Below are 14,219 nucleotides of genomic sequence, written 5' to 3' on the forward strand. Positions count from 1 at the left end.
ACCCCCCAAACACCTGGGAATCTGTTCCCTACTTTACCTATCAATCTGCCTATTTACTTACCTATCTATCAACGACAAGCAGGCCTGGTGGATAGAACACAGGCCTTGGGAGTCAGAAGGACCGGGCTTCTAGTCCCAGCTCTGCCACTTGTCTGCTGAGTGACCTAGGGCAAGTCACTGAACTTCTCTGTGCCTCAGTTCCCTCATTTGTAAAACGGGGATTAAGACTGTAAACCCATATGGGACGGGGACTGTTTCCAAATTGTCTACCTTGCATCTACCTCAGCTCTTAGAAGGGTGCCTGGCACATACTAAGCATTTAACAAATGACACCAAAAAAAAAAAAAGTGTTCCTGGCTGTCTTTGTTAGGGTTTACACTACTTTTACTGAGGTCCTTATTCTCTGAATGTAGCAAGCATAATCCTGTTTCAAAAGGAAAGTAAGAAAAAAGGGGAAAGAGCCTGTTTGAAACTCCAGCAGGGTTCCTAGAGCAGGGTATGTGTGCCCTCCGGAAGACCAGTTGGTAATATTTTTAATCACTTAGTGCCATCTATTGCTCCTTATGTGCGTAACAATGTTACCTTTAACATTGTTGGAAAGACCACTGGTCTGGGAATCAAAGGATCAGGGTTCTAATCCCTGCTCTGCCACGTGCCTATTGTGTTACTTGGGCAAGTCACTTCTGGCTTTTAGACTGTGAGCCCACTGTTGGGTAGGGACTGTCTCTATATGTTGCCAACTTGTACTTCCCAAGGACTTAGTGCAATGCTCTGCACACAGTAAGCGCTCAATAAATACGATTGATTGATTGATTCTGGCTCTCCCTGCCACCAACTGTGGGTGTCCCTCAAAGTTCAGTTCTGGGTCCCCTTCTATTCTCCATCCCCATCCACTTCCTTGGAGAACTCAATCGCCTACATGATTTCAACTACCACCTCTTCGAGGATGATTCCCAAATCTACATCTCCAGCCCTGATTTCTCTCCCTCTCTGCAGTCTCATATTTCCTCCTGCCTTCAAGACCTCCACTTATATAGCCTGCTGTCATCTCAAACTTAACACGTCCAAAACAGAAATCCTTATCTTCCCACCCAAACCTTATCCTCTCTCCGACTTTCCCAGCACATAGACAGCATCGCCATCCTTATATAGCCTGCTGTCATCTCAAACTTAACACGTCCAAAACAGAAATCCTTATCTTCCCACCCAAACCTTATCCTCTCTCTGACTTTCCCAGCACGTAGACAGCATCGCCATCCTTCCTGTATAAGAAGCCTATAACCTTGACATTATCCTTGACTCCTGTCTCACATTCAACCTACATACTCAATCTATCGCTAAATCCTGTCAGTTCAACCTCCACAACGATTCTAAAATCCGCCCTTTCCTCTCCATCCAAACTGGTGCCATGTTAATCCTAAAATTACCATATCAGCCTCCTTTCTGACCTCCCTGCTTTCTGTCTCTCCCCACTTCATTCTGCCATCCGAATCATTTTCTATAAAAATGTTCAATCCATGTTTCTCCAGTCCTCAAGAACCTCCAATGGTTGCCCATGAACCTCTGCATCGAACAAAAACTCCTTACCATTAGCTTTAAAGCATTCAATTATCTTACCCCCTCCTACCTCACCTAATACACAACCCAGCCCCCACACTTTGCTGCTCTAATGCTAACCATCTCACTGTACATCGATCTCATCTTTCTCACCACTGACCTCTCGCCCACATCCTGCCTCTGGCCTGGAATGCCCTCCCTCCTCATAGTCAACAGAAAATTACTCTCCCTCGCTTCAAAGCCTTATTGATGGCACATCTCCTCCAAGAGGCCTTCCTTGAACCTCATTTCCTTTTCTCCCATTCCCTTCTGCATCACCCTAACTTGCTCCATTTATTCTCTCCCACCCTAGCCCCACAGAATTTATGTACATACCAGTAATTAATTGATTTAAATTAAAGTCTGTCTCCCCCTCTAGGCTTTAAATTCACAGTGGGCAGGGAATGTGTCTGTTTTATTATTGTGTTTTACTCTCCAAGGGCTTAGTACAGTGCTCTGCACATAGTAAGTGCTCAATGATTGACTTCTCTGTGCCTCAGTTTCCTCATCTGTAAATGGGTATTCAATATCTGTCCCACCTTCTACTAAAGCCCCTTGTGGGACAGGGACTATGTTCAACTTGATTAACTAATATCTACCCCAGCGCTTAATACAGTACTTGACACATAGTAAGCGTCACAGTTATTATTATTCCCCCTTTCTCTCTTCATCTTTTCCCTTTTTGTCCATCTCCATCCAAGTCCTCTGTTTTATTTGTGCTATGTAATATACATTTCTTTATAAACAGATAACTTAAGCGTTTTCTCTATGCGACATGAAATACCAATAATGACTTGAATAAGAGAGCCCTACTAAATAAACGTTGATTTATTGTATTTCGAGAGAGCTGGGATTGACAACCTTTGACCAACTTTTGACAGGAGTCAAACCTGTTAGCAATTGATGCTCATGTAGTCATTCATATAATTTAAACACATATTAATTCCACTTACTTCACTGGGATTCAAATGCTTTTAAATGTCTCGCCCCTCCAAGCGCTTTCCCCAGCTTAGTAGTCACTTTTGGTTCTAAGAGGAGTCAGATGTTAGCCCTGACTGAGCCACAAATTCCAGAGAGAAGATCATAATGGTTGATGTAATAGGGCCCTTTACTGACCAAAAGTGGAAAAAACATTTTTACTTAGACCATTCATTCAATAGTATTTCTTGAGAACTTACTGTGTGCAGGACACTGTACTAAGCGCTTGGGATGTACAATTCAGCAACAAATAGAGACAATCCCTGCCCACAATGGGCTCACGGTCTAGAAATGGGGAGACAGACATCAAAATAAGTAAACAGGCATCAATAGCATCAATATAAATTAATAGAATTATAGATATATACACATCATTAATAAAATAAATAGAAGTATAATTCTAGACCATTACAACTTTGAATAGGGATTCTGATTTTGAACTCCCCCCAATTTTTCTGGGATATTTTATTATAGTTTATAGAATAATATATAATTTATTTTAAATTCATCACATCTCTAGATTGTTGTTAAATATTATCACTCCTCTTCCACTCTTTAATAAGGCAAAGCACAATTGGCTTACAGAACTTCTCAGAATCAATCAATCAATCAGTGCTTATGGTGGGCAGAGCCCTGCACTAAACACTTGGGAAAGTACAATATAACAGAGTTGGTAGACACGTTCCCTGTCCACGATGAACCTGTAGCCTAGAGGGCAGGACAGACCATTAATATAAATAAATAATGGAACTGGAGGAGGGGTGAATAAAGGTTGCAAATATAAGTGCAAGGACAATACGGAAGGGAGTGGGAGAAGAGGAAATGAAGGCTTAGTCAGGGAAGGCCTCTTGGAGGAGATGTACCTTCAATAAGGCTGTTGGGCAGGTTGCATAACTGATCGATGCTTACAATAGAATCTAAAATAATACCTACCCAATGTTGGATACACTATTATTTCATCCGAGAATTTTTTTCCAACTTTCTTTTAATGGTATTTATTAAGAGCATACTATATGCCAGGCACTGTACTAAGATTGGACATAGACCCTGTTCCACAGAGAAGCGCATAAGAGAAGCAGTGTGGCCTAGTAGATAGTGGATTTTATTTATCCCTTTGCTCTTCTGCCCTCCTAGCCCCCAAGCACTTATGTATAGATCTGTGATTTTATTTATTTGGATCGATGTTTTTCTCTCTCCCTCTGCCTGTGAGCACATCGTGGGCAGGGAATGTCATTGTTTATTGTCATATTATACTTTCCCAAGCACTTAGTGCAGTGCTCTGAACACAATAAGAACTCAATAAATACAACTGACAGCACTTCTGTATATATATATATATATATATATATATATATATATATATATGTATTTGTATATATGTATATATATGTATATATATGTATATATATGTATATATATATGTATATACATATATATATATATATATATAATTCTATTTATTTATATTGATGCCTGCTTATTTGTATTGCTGTCTGCTTTCCCCCCATAAAGTATGAGCCCACTGTGGGCAGGGATTTTCTCTATTGCTGTACTGTACTTTCCAAGCGCTAGGGCTTGCCTGTCTTTATTGTCATATTGTACTAGGGATTGTCTGTCTTTATTGCTGTATATATTTTCCAAGCATTTAGTACAGTGCCCTGTAAGCGCTCAATAAATACAATTGAATGAATGGATGAATGGATGGATGCAGCATGAGTAGTGCAGCTTAGTGGAAAGAGCCTGGATTTTGGAGTCACAGGTCGAGGGTTCTAATCCTGGCTCCGCCACTTGTCAGCTGTGTGACTGTAAAATGGGGATGAAGACTGTAAGCCCCACGGGGGGACAACCTGATTACCTTGTATCTCCCCAAGCTCTTAGAACGGTGCTTGGCACATAGTAAGGGCTTATAGAGAAGCCGCGTGAAGATTAACCGCCGTGGGATTAAGACTGTGAGCTCCTTGTAGGACAACCTGACTACCCTGTAGAAGCACTGTAGAACAGTGCTTGGCACATAGTAAACGCTTAACAAGTACCAAAATTATTATTATTATTAGTGGAAAGATCCCGGGCTTGGGAGTCAGAGGTCGTGGGTTCTAATCCCACCTCTGCCACTTGTCAGCTGGGTGACTTCGGGCAAGTCGCTTAATTTCTCTGCGCCTCAGTTCCCTCATCTGTAAAATGGGGATGAAGACTGTGAGCCCCACGTGGGACAACCTGATTACCTTGTATCTACCCCAGCGCTTAGAACAGTGCTTGGCACATAGTAAGCGCTTAACAAATACCATCATCACAACAAGTGCCATCATCATCATCATGAATGAATGAGTGAGTAAATGAGTGAGTGAATGAATGAATAATAATAATAATAATAATAATGGCATTTGTTAAGTACTTACTATGTGCCAAGCACTGTTCTAAGCGCTGGGGTAGATACAAGGTAATCAGATTGTCCCATGTGGGGCTCACAGTCTTCATCCCCATTTTACAGATGAGGTCACTGAGGCCCAGAGAAGTGAAGTGACTTGCCCAAAGTCACGCAGTTGACAAGCGGCGGAGCCGGAATTAGAACCCATGACCTGTGGCTCATTCATTCGTTCATTCAATCGTATTTATTGAGCACTTATGTGTGTGGAGCACTGGACTAAGCGCTTGGGAAGTGAGCCACGCTGCTTCTCTAAATGAATGAATGCCTGAGTGTACTTCCCAAGCGCTTAGTCCAGTGCTCTGCACACAGTAAGCGCTCAGCAGCGTGGCTCAGTGGAAAGAACATGGGCTTTGGAGTCATAGGTCATGGGCTCAAATCCCTGCTCCGCCAACTGTCAGCTGTGTGACTTTGGGCAAGTCACTTCACTTCTCTGGGCCTCAGTTACCTCATCTGTAAAACGGGGATTCAGACTATAAGCCCCCCGTGGGACAATCTGATCACCTTGTAACCTCCTCAGCGCTTAGAACAGTGCTTTGCACATGGTAAGCGCTTAACAAATACCATCATTATTATTATTATTATTATTAATAATATACGATTGAATGAATGAACGACTGAGTGAATGAATGACTGAGTGAGTGACAGTCCGTCCCTTCTAGACTGTGAGCCCGTTATTGGGTCGGGACCGTCTCCATGTGTTGCCAATTTGTACTTCCTCAGCGGTTAGTGCAGTGCTCTGCACACACTTTCCTGTGCCTCAGTTACCTCATCTGTAAAATGGGGATTAAAACTTTGAGCCCCCTGTGGGACAACCTGATCACCTTGGGACCTCCACAGTGCTTAGAACAGTGCTTTGGTCTGTACATATTTATTACTCTATTTCTTTCTTTCTTTATTTTACTTGTACATATCTATTCTATTTATTTTATTTTGTTAGTATGTTTGGTTTTGTTCTCTGTCTCCCCCTTTTAGACTGTGAGCCCACTGTTGGGTAGGGACTGTCTCTGTATGTCGCCAACTTGTACTTCCCAAGCGCTTAGTACAGTGCTCTGCACATAGTAAGTGCTCAATAAATATGATTGATTGATTGATTGAGTGAGTGAGTGGCTAGGTGCTTCTAGACTGTGAGACCGTTGTTGGGTAGGGCCCGTCTCTATATGTTGCCAAGTTGTACTTCTGGAGCGGTTAATACTGTGCTCTGCACACAGTAATCAATCAATCAATCAATCGTATTTATTGAGTGCCTACTATGTGCAGAACACAGGACTAAGCGCTTGGGAAGTACAAGCTGGCAGCATATAGAGACTGTCCCTACCCAACAGTGGGCTCACAGTCTAAAAGTGCTCAATAAATACGATTCCCGGGATGAGGAAGAGGAGGAGGAGGAAGAAGAGGAAGAAGAAGAGAAGGAGAAAGAAGAGCAGGAGGAGAAAGAGCACAGTATTGAGTAAGAGTAAGCAGAGTAAGTAGAAAAGCAGAGTGGCTCAGCGGAAAGAGCACGGGCTTTGGAGTCAGAGCTCATGGGTTCGAATCCCAGCTCTGCCACTTGTCAGCTGTGCGACTTTGGGCAAGTCACTTCACTTCTCTGGGCCTCAGTTCCCTCATCTGTAAAATGGGGATGAAGCCTGTGAGCCCCCCCCGTGGGACAACCTGCTTACCTTGTATCCCCCAGCGCTTAGAACAGTGCTTTGCACATAGTACATGCTTAATAAATGCCATTATTATTATTTACTTATAATAATAATTGTGGTATTTATTAAGCACTTACTAGGTGCCAGGCACTGTGCTAAATGCTGGAATACATACATTAATAAAATGCCGTTGTTGTTATTAGTAGTAAGAGCACAGTATTTATTGAGCACAGTAAGCGCTCAATAAATACGATTGGATGAATGAATGAATGAATGAATGAATGAATGAATGACTGCGTGAGCGGCCCCCGCTCTGTGCCCCACCCACCGAGGGCCCGGCCGGCCTGCCTGCCTGCCTGCCTGCCTGCCTGCCTGCCTGCCTGCCTGCAGGGGGCGTGGGGAGAGGGGCAGGGCCGGGGCCGGGGAGGAGAGGGCCAGGGCTCGGGCTCCCGGCCGCCCTCCGCCCTCTGCCCGGCCCCTTGGAGCGTTGGCTGGGAAAGGCGGCGGGACGATGAGCCGCGTCCGCGCGCTGCTGCGAGGGCCCGGACCCGCCGCTCGGCTCGGGAGGAGCCGGGGCCGGAGCCGGGGCCGGGGCTCGGGCCCGGGCGGGAGCTGCGGCTCTGGCGGCGGCGCTGGGTCCGGGGGTCCGGGCGCCGTGCGGCTGGGCTGCGCCTCCGGCTTCTGGGGAGACAGCGCCGCGGCAGGTAACAGCGGCGCCCGGCCGACCCCTTCCCGGGCCCGGCCCGCCAGGTGCCAGCCCCCCACCAGCCCCTGGTCCGGGCGAGGAACCAGGCGGGAGGGGCTGGGAAAAGTTGGGGAGCCCGCCCCGCCCCGCCCCGCCCCGCCCCGCCCGCTCGCTCCTCCAACTTCCTCGTCAGGCAGAATTGGCAGCCAGGCCCTCTTGCCCAATTCCCCCCCCGGGAAATCGATCGCCTTTCCCTTCCTCCTCCCTCTTCTCCTTCTTCCTCCTCCTGCTCTTCTTCTTCCTCTTCTTCTCTTCCTCCTCTTCCTCCTCCTCTTCTTTCTCCTTCTCTCTGATCTCCCATCCTCGTGTCTCTCTCCACTTCAATCCATACTTCATGCTGCTGCCCGGATTATCTTTGTCCAGAAACGCTCTGGGCCTATTACTCCCCTCCTCAAAAATCTCCAGTGGCTACCAATCAACCTGCGCATCAGGCAGAAACTCCTCACCCTGGGCTTCCAGGCTGTCCATCCCCTCGCCCCCTCCTACCTTACCTCCCTTCTCTCCTTCTCCAGCCCAGCCCGCACCCTCCGCTCCTCCACCGCTAATCTCCTCACCGTACCTCGCTCTCGCCTGTCCCGCCATCGACCCCCGGCCCACGTCCTCCCCCGGGCCTGGAATGCCCTCCCTCCGCCCATCCGCCAAGCTAGCTCTCTTCCTCCCTTCAAGGCCCTACTGAGAGCTCACCTCCTCCAGGAGGCCTTCCCAGACTGAGCCCCTTCCTTCCTCTCCCCCCTCGTCCCCCTCTCCATCCCCCCATCTTACCTCCTTCCCTTTCCCACAGCACCTGTATATATGTATATATGGTTGTACATATTTATTACTCTATTTATTTATTTATTTATTTATTTATTTATTTATTTTACTTGTACATTTCTATCCTATTTATTTTATTTTGCTGGTATGTTTGGTTCTGTTCTCTGTCTCCCCCTTTTAGACTGTGAGCCCACTGTTGGGTAGGGACTGTCTCTATGTGTTGCCAATTTGTACTTCCCAAGCGCTTAGTACAGTGCTCTGCACATAGTAAGCGCTCAATAAATACAATTGATTGATTGATTGATCCTCCTCCTCTTCTTCTTCCTCTTCTTCTTCCTCCTTTTCCTCTTCCTCCTCTTTTTTCCCCTCCTCTTCTTCCCCCTCCTCTTCTTCTTTCTCCTCCTCTTCTTCCCCCTCCTCCTCTTCTTTCTCCTCCTCTTCTTTCTCCTCCTCTTCTTCTTCCTCCTTTTCCTCTGGGACAGGGACTATGTCTGATCCAATGACATTGTATCTATTCCAGTGTTTGTCATGGGGCTGGGCACATAGTAAAAACTTAATAAGTACCGCTATCATTGTTATTAAAATTATTATTATTTTGGTGTTTCTGAACTCAGCGTAACATTTGCTGGTTGAAGCAACTGAATTGCTACCATCAACACACATTTATTAACTTCAACATGAGGCCAGGGCATTTGTGCTATTAAGAAACTTTCAAAGTCTGTTAAGTTTTTATTTTTTCAAACTGCTACACAGTTCTCATCACGTACAAATGTGCATCATGATGGGTAAGGCAGAAGTCCTTCAAAATCTAGCCTGGATACAGGAGAATTAAGATTGCTTTTCAGATTCAGCAGCCACTTTTGTCTAAAGCAAGTCCCCATCTGAGACATGTATTTAACCTTGTGTCTGTTGCTGCCACCTTCTAAGGATAGTGGGAGGAGTTGGGTCATTGGAACGCATTACAAGGCAGCAGTATTCTTTTGGGCATCTCTCCCAATCTAGTGTTCTGTCCCTTCTGCCTGTGTCAAGCCCCTGCCTGTTTTGGTTGGAAATGAATGTGAAAAAACAGCCTGCTTCCTCTGTGGGTATGTTTTACTTATTATTTTTCAAAGCTGCACAGTTTATTTGGACAAGATGTTTTTCCTTAATTATAATGTTATCTATGTATATAATTTACCAACTTTTTGCAAAATTCTGATGGCCTCTACTCTATCCTAACCCTCCTCTACCTCTTAGCTTCCTTCTACCTTGTGAACCACTCCCTTCTCCTTCTTTACAGTCTTACATTTCCTCCTGCCTTCAGGACATCTCTAGCCGGATGTTCCTCCAGCACCTCCGATTAAACATGTCCAAGACAGAACTCCTTATCTTTCCACCCAAACGCCGTCCTTCCCTTGTCTTTCCCATCATTGTAGACACACTACTATCCTCTGTCGCCAAGCCCGTGACCTTGGTTTTGCTCTCAACTCATCTCTCTCATTCAACCCACATATTCTGTCACTACGTCCCGTTGGGTTGGCCTTCCCAGTATTGGTAAAATCTGCCCTTTCCTCTCCATCCAATCTGCTACTGTGCTGATCCAAGCACTCCCTCCTCCTTGACTACTCCTTGACTACTGCATCTGCCTCCTTGCTGACCTTCCTGACTCTCCTCACTCCAGGCAATATTTCACTCTGCCTCATGGATCATTTGAACCTCCAACATTTACCCATCCACCTCTACATCCAACCGAAACTTTCTAGCATTGGCTTTAAAGCACTCGATCACCTCGCCCCCTCCTATCTTACCTCACTGCTCTCCTACTACAGCCCAGCCTACACATGTTGCTCCTCTAGTACCAGCTTACTGCACCCGTTTCGCTGCTGACCCCTTTCCCATGGCCTGGAACTCCCTCCCCATCCATATACACCAACCCACCACTCTCTCCAACTTCAAAGCCTTATTTAGGTCAGATCCCCTTATTAAGATCACATAGTAAGTGCTCAATAAATACCATTTATGATGATGATTATTTACGTGCCGTATAGTCACCTTTAGAATGGTTGGAACTTTTCATGGTGGAAAAGGTAATAGCTTCAGTAAGTTGATTTTTTTTTAGCTCATGTTTTATTAAAACTTTTACATTGCTTTGGAGACCCAGCATGTGGTCAGCAAATGAAAGCTATATCAACAGCAAAGTCTGCTTTGTTCTGATTTTTCTGACCCTTTTAAGATGAATTGTTAATATTTTTTTGCCCTGTAGCCACTGGTAGTGATTCAGCAATTTGTTATAATTAGTAAAATGGAGGATGACTCTTCATTTAGCTTCAAGGCATACTACTTCCTCTGTCTCCTTTTTCCATTTCTTTTTTATAGTGCTAGCTTTTCAAAACTGTGTAAGCTTCTTTGAGAAACATATGTGCCCAGAGTCTTAATATTTGAATTGTGCTTTTGTCAAGGTGAGTGTTTACTGAGGGAAGAGCACGTTACTAAGTTCCTGGGAGAGTACAATATAAGAGATTTGGTGGATACGTATTTGGTAGATTTTACCTCCCCAAGTGCTTAGTAGAGGGCTCTGTGCACGGTAAGTGCTCAACAAATACCATTGATTGATTGAGGGAAGGTAAGGGAAATATGGGATTTAGGGAAGACATGTGGGATGAGATGGGATTTTAGGAAAAGGCTTTGAAGGTGGGGAGAGTGGTAGTCTGTCAGCTGTGAAGGATGAGGGAGTTCCAGGCCAGACTGTGGATGGGGATCAGCAGTGAAATAGACAAGACTGAGGTACAGGAGCAGAGTTCGGTTATAATGAGAAGCAGTATGGCATAGTAGATAGAGCACAGGCTTGGGAGTCAAAAGGTCATGGGTTCTAATCCCAGCTCCGCCACTTGTCTGCTATGTGAACTTGGGTAAGTCACTTAACTTCTCTGTGCCTCAGTTTCCTCATCTGTAAAATGAGGATAGAGACTGTGAGTCCTGTGTGGGCCAAAAGGCTGTGTCCAATCTGATTTGCTTGTTTCCACCCCAGCGCTTAGTACAGTGCCTGGCACATAGTAAGTCCTTAACAAATACCATAATTATTATGATTATTATTATTATTAGATCAGCGAGGTGAGGTAGGGGAGAGAGTGAGCTGATTGAGTGCCTTCAAAACAGCTGTAAGAAATTTCTGTTTGATTGTGGAGGTGGATAGGCAACCTTTGGAGGTTTTTGAGGACTGGAAATACGAGGACTGAACAGTTTTTTAGAAAAATGATTGGGGCAACAGAGTGAAGTGTGGTCTGGAGAGAAGAGAGACAGGAAGGTCAGTGAGGAGGCTGATGCAAAAGTCAAGGCAGGATCTGAGAGTTTGGATGGAGAAGAAAGCATGGATTCTAGAGATGTTATGAAGGTAGTTATGTTTTACATTTAAATTTTCATAAATAATGCCCCTATAGTACAGTGTTCCATTAGCCACAAATTTGCAACTTTTCAGGAAATCCTTCTTAAATCAAAGAATTATTTTTTTTAACTACTTATAATTCGTTTTCCTTCCAGTCCCTCAGCTGCTGTATGGAGGAAAACTGGATTTCCTGGTTTTCGATTATCTCTCGGAAATTACTATGTCTCTACTAACTGCTGCAAAAAACAAATCTCCAGTAAGTAAATCATGTTTGTAGTTAATTTTGTAACCACTCTAAGTATTTGAAAGTGGATATGAGAAATGTTATGGAAAAATGGACCAAATAGAGATTTTCATCAGCTGCACCTTTTAATTTTTAATTAAAATGGCTTGAGAGCTAAAAACATTTAAAATGGAGGTAGCAGGTTGGTTGTCATCTAATATGTAAGATTTAGAAATTGATTGAGAATAGAGTCCAACAAAAAATGCCACTGAAATAAAGCATCATTCATATTACTTATGCTAAAGTCTTTTTTGGAGATTTTTTAGAGTAAACATGAAGCTCATCTCTAGTAATTTTCATCCTCACTAATTTGCATTTGATAACTTTATTGACTGAATACCACATAGTATATTAAAGCAGCAATCGTGAAACATTTTTTTGAGAATCACTGTCAATTCAACCCAGATTTTACTAATGGTTTATGGCCAAAACTGTAACTCATTAGAGTCAATGAGTGACTCTTTTATTCTCACCCACCAACCCTTTAGTTTTTTGTTCCAAGCCTTTTGCTTCTGAGAGTCATATCTCTGAGAGATTTTAGAATCATGAAGCTGCTCTGGACACAGTGAACACGTAATAAATACTATTACCACAACCGCCAGATCTAAACAGAGTGATTTTCATCTTTGCCACAATTTTGGATATGTACATTACATTAGAGGTCAAAAATTACCAGAAAAGTTCATTTTTGTTTTAATGATCTAATTTTCTTACTGAACTGATATCCCAAATAGTTTATACTTTTGAACACGTAATAGCATCATCAGTTCGTAAATGAACAGAATTTTGTGTTGTGTAGTCGTATGAAAGTGTTTGAACATGATTATTCCAATAGGGTGAACATCAGTGCTATTTAATCTGTAACAGCCACCCAACTTCTGCTATATTTTATATTTTATAGCAGCCTGGAACTCCCCTTCCAAGGGACTTTGGGACCACTTCCACCCTCCTTCCATAGCCTTACAGTAGCCAAACTCCTCCCAAAGCACAGTCCCAAGGCCTAGAATTCCTCCTGCCTTTTGGGTTTTGGGGTCTTTATAGGAATAATCTGAGGGGTTGGGCTATCCCTGTTTTTCTGAACGCAGTTGGAGCCGTATTTATTGAATGCTTTCCGTGTGCAGAGCACTTTACCAAACGCTTGGGAGAGTGCAATACAGCAATAAACAGACACATCCCATGTACATCTTCTGCCGCTCAGAACTTTAAGATAAAGGAATTTATGTAATTCCAGCAACTGTTCCAGAGAGCCTGCTTTTTCACTGTGGGGAGAAGAGGGGAAAAAACACTAGCAGGGTGTGATATCTCAGCTTTCTGGAACAGGTACCCTGGTTTACATAGATTCCTTTATCCTGAAGTTTTGTATTCCTCAATGATATCATAAGAATGCTGCAGTTTGACTTCAACTCCTTTATCAGGAGGCTAATTGACAGGAGAAGTGGAAGTCTATCAGAGTCAGGTGATTATTAAATAATTTCCAGGCCCAGTTCATTCCCAGGAGGCAGCCTGAAATACTTTATTGCAGGTAACATGGGTACCGACTCCCTGGGGATGAGGTGATCACCAACAAGGACTTGGCACAGAAAGACCAAAGCCATCAACTCTCTTTCCACGTCCTTTTGGTCAAAATGAACAGTTATCACTAGTCCAGTCTTGCCCTTGGAGAAAGAAATAGGATAGAGGTGGAGCCAAAATGGTGGCTCTGCCATTTGCCCTCTGCCTCCAGGATGCACCCCGGGAATGTGGGGTTCCAGATGTCCTCACCAGGCTACCGAGCTGGGTCAGTGGCTACCCTTGGCCCTCGTGTCTGTAAGGATGACCCGTCAGGAGCGGCTGCAGCCTTTGCCTACCCCATGCCCACTGCTGTTGATGCCCAGGATGAGCCATCTGAGCCAGAGCTGCCCACCCAGTAAAACTCGAGCCTCAGTGGCTCCTCTCAGCTGCTTTATCTTCGGTGATGCTGCTGCTTCTGGATGGTGGCCGTGCTGGGCAGGGAAGGGATCCACCAACTCCCTATAACTTGCCCTCCTCCAGGTTGGGAGAAAGATTGGCCTCTGGCCTCACCCCATAGTCTGGTGAGGATGAGGAAAGTGGGGGTGGGGGTTGATGAGGAAGAGCTTAAGACCGCAACTACCCTGCAAGGGGAGTGTGTTAGCAGCATGGCTCAGTGGAAAGAGCATGGGTTTTGGAGTCAGGTCACAGGTTCAAATCCCGGCTCCACCAATTGTCAGCTGTGTGACTTTGGGCAAGTCAGTTAACTTCTCTGGGCCTCAGTTACCTCATCTGTAAAATGGGGATTAAGACTGTGAGCCCCATGAGGGAAAACCTGATCACCTTGTAACCTCCCCAGCGCTTAGAACAGTGCTTTGCACATAGTAAGCGTTTAATAAATGCCATTAAAAAAATTCATTGAGGACCTCTTGTATACAGAACTGTGTACTAGACTCTAG

The 14,219-nt window shown here is 44.5% G+C and overlaps 1 protein-coding gene across 2 annotated transcripts in view; it reads left to right on the plus strand.

Moving 5' to 3' along the window:
• The first annotated feature begins 7,258 nt into the window (after positions 1-7,258).
• The window catches only part of LOC119935772, a 96,112-nt gene continuing 89,151 nt past the window's right edge, over positions 7,259-14,219 (plus strand). Inside the window, exons 1-2 of one of the 2 annotated variants that reach the window (XM_038755252.1) lie at positions 7,259-7,334; positions 11,645-11,745. In XM_038755252.1, coding sequence (XP_038611180.1) covers positions 11,710-11,745 — 36 coding nt within the window. In that variant the 5' untranslated portion in view covers positions 7,259-7,334; positions 11,645-11,709. Of the gene's footprint in view, positions 7,335-9,087; positions 9,214-11,644; positions 11,746-14,219 lie in introns of those variants that run through there. The other variant, XM_038755251.1, reaches the window with a different exon arrangement.

This window comes from Tachyglossus aculeatus, chromosome 12 (assembly GCF_015852505.1).
Source record: "Tachyglossus aculeatus isolate mTacAcu1 chromosome 12, mTacAcu1.pri, whole genome shotgun sequence".
NCBI classification, from domain to species: Eukaryota; Metazoa; Chordata; class Mammalia; order Monotremata; family Tachyglossidae; genus Tachyglossus; species Tachyglossus aculeatus.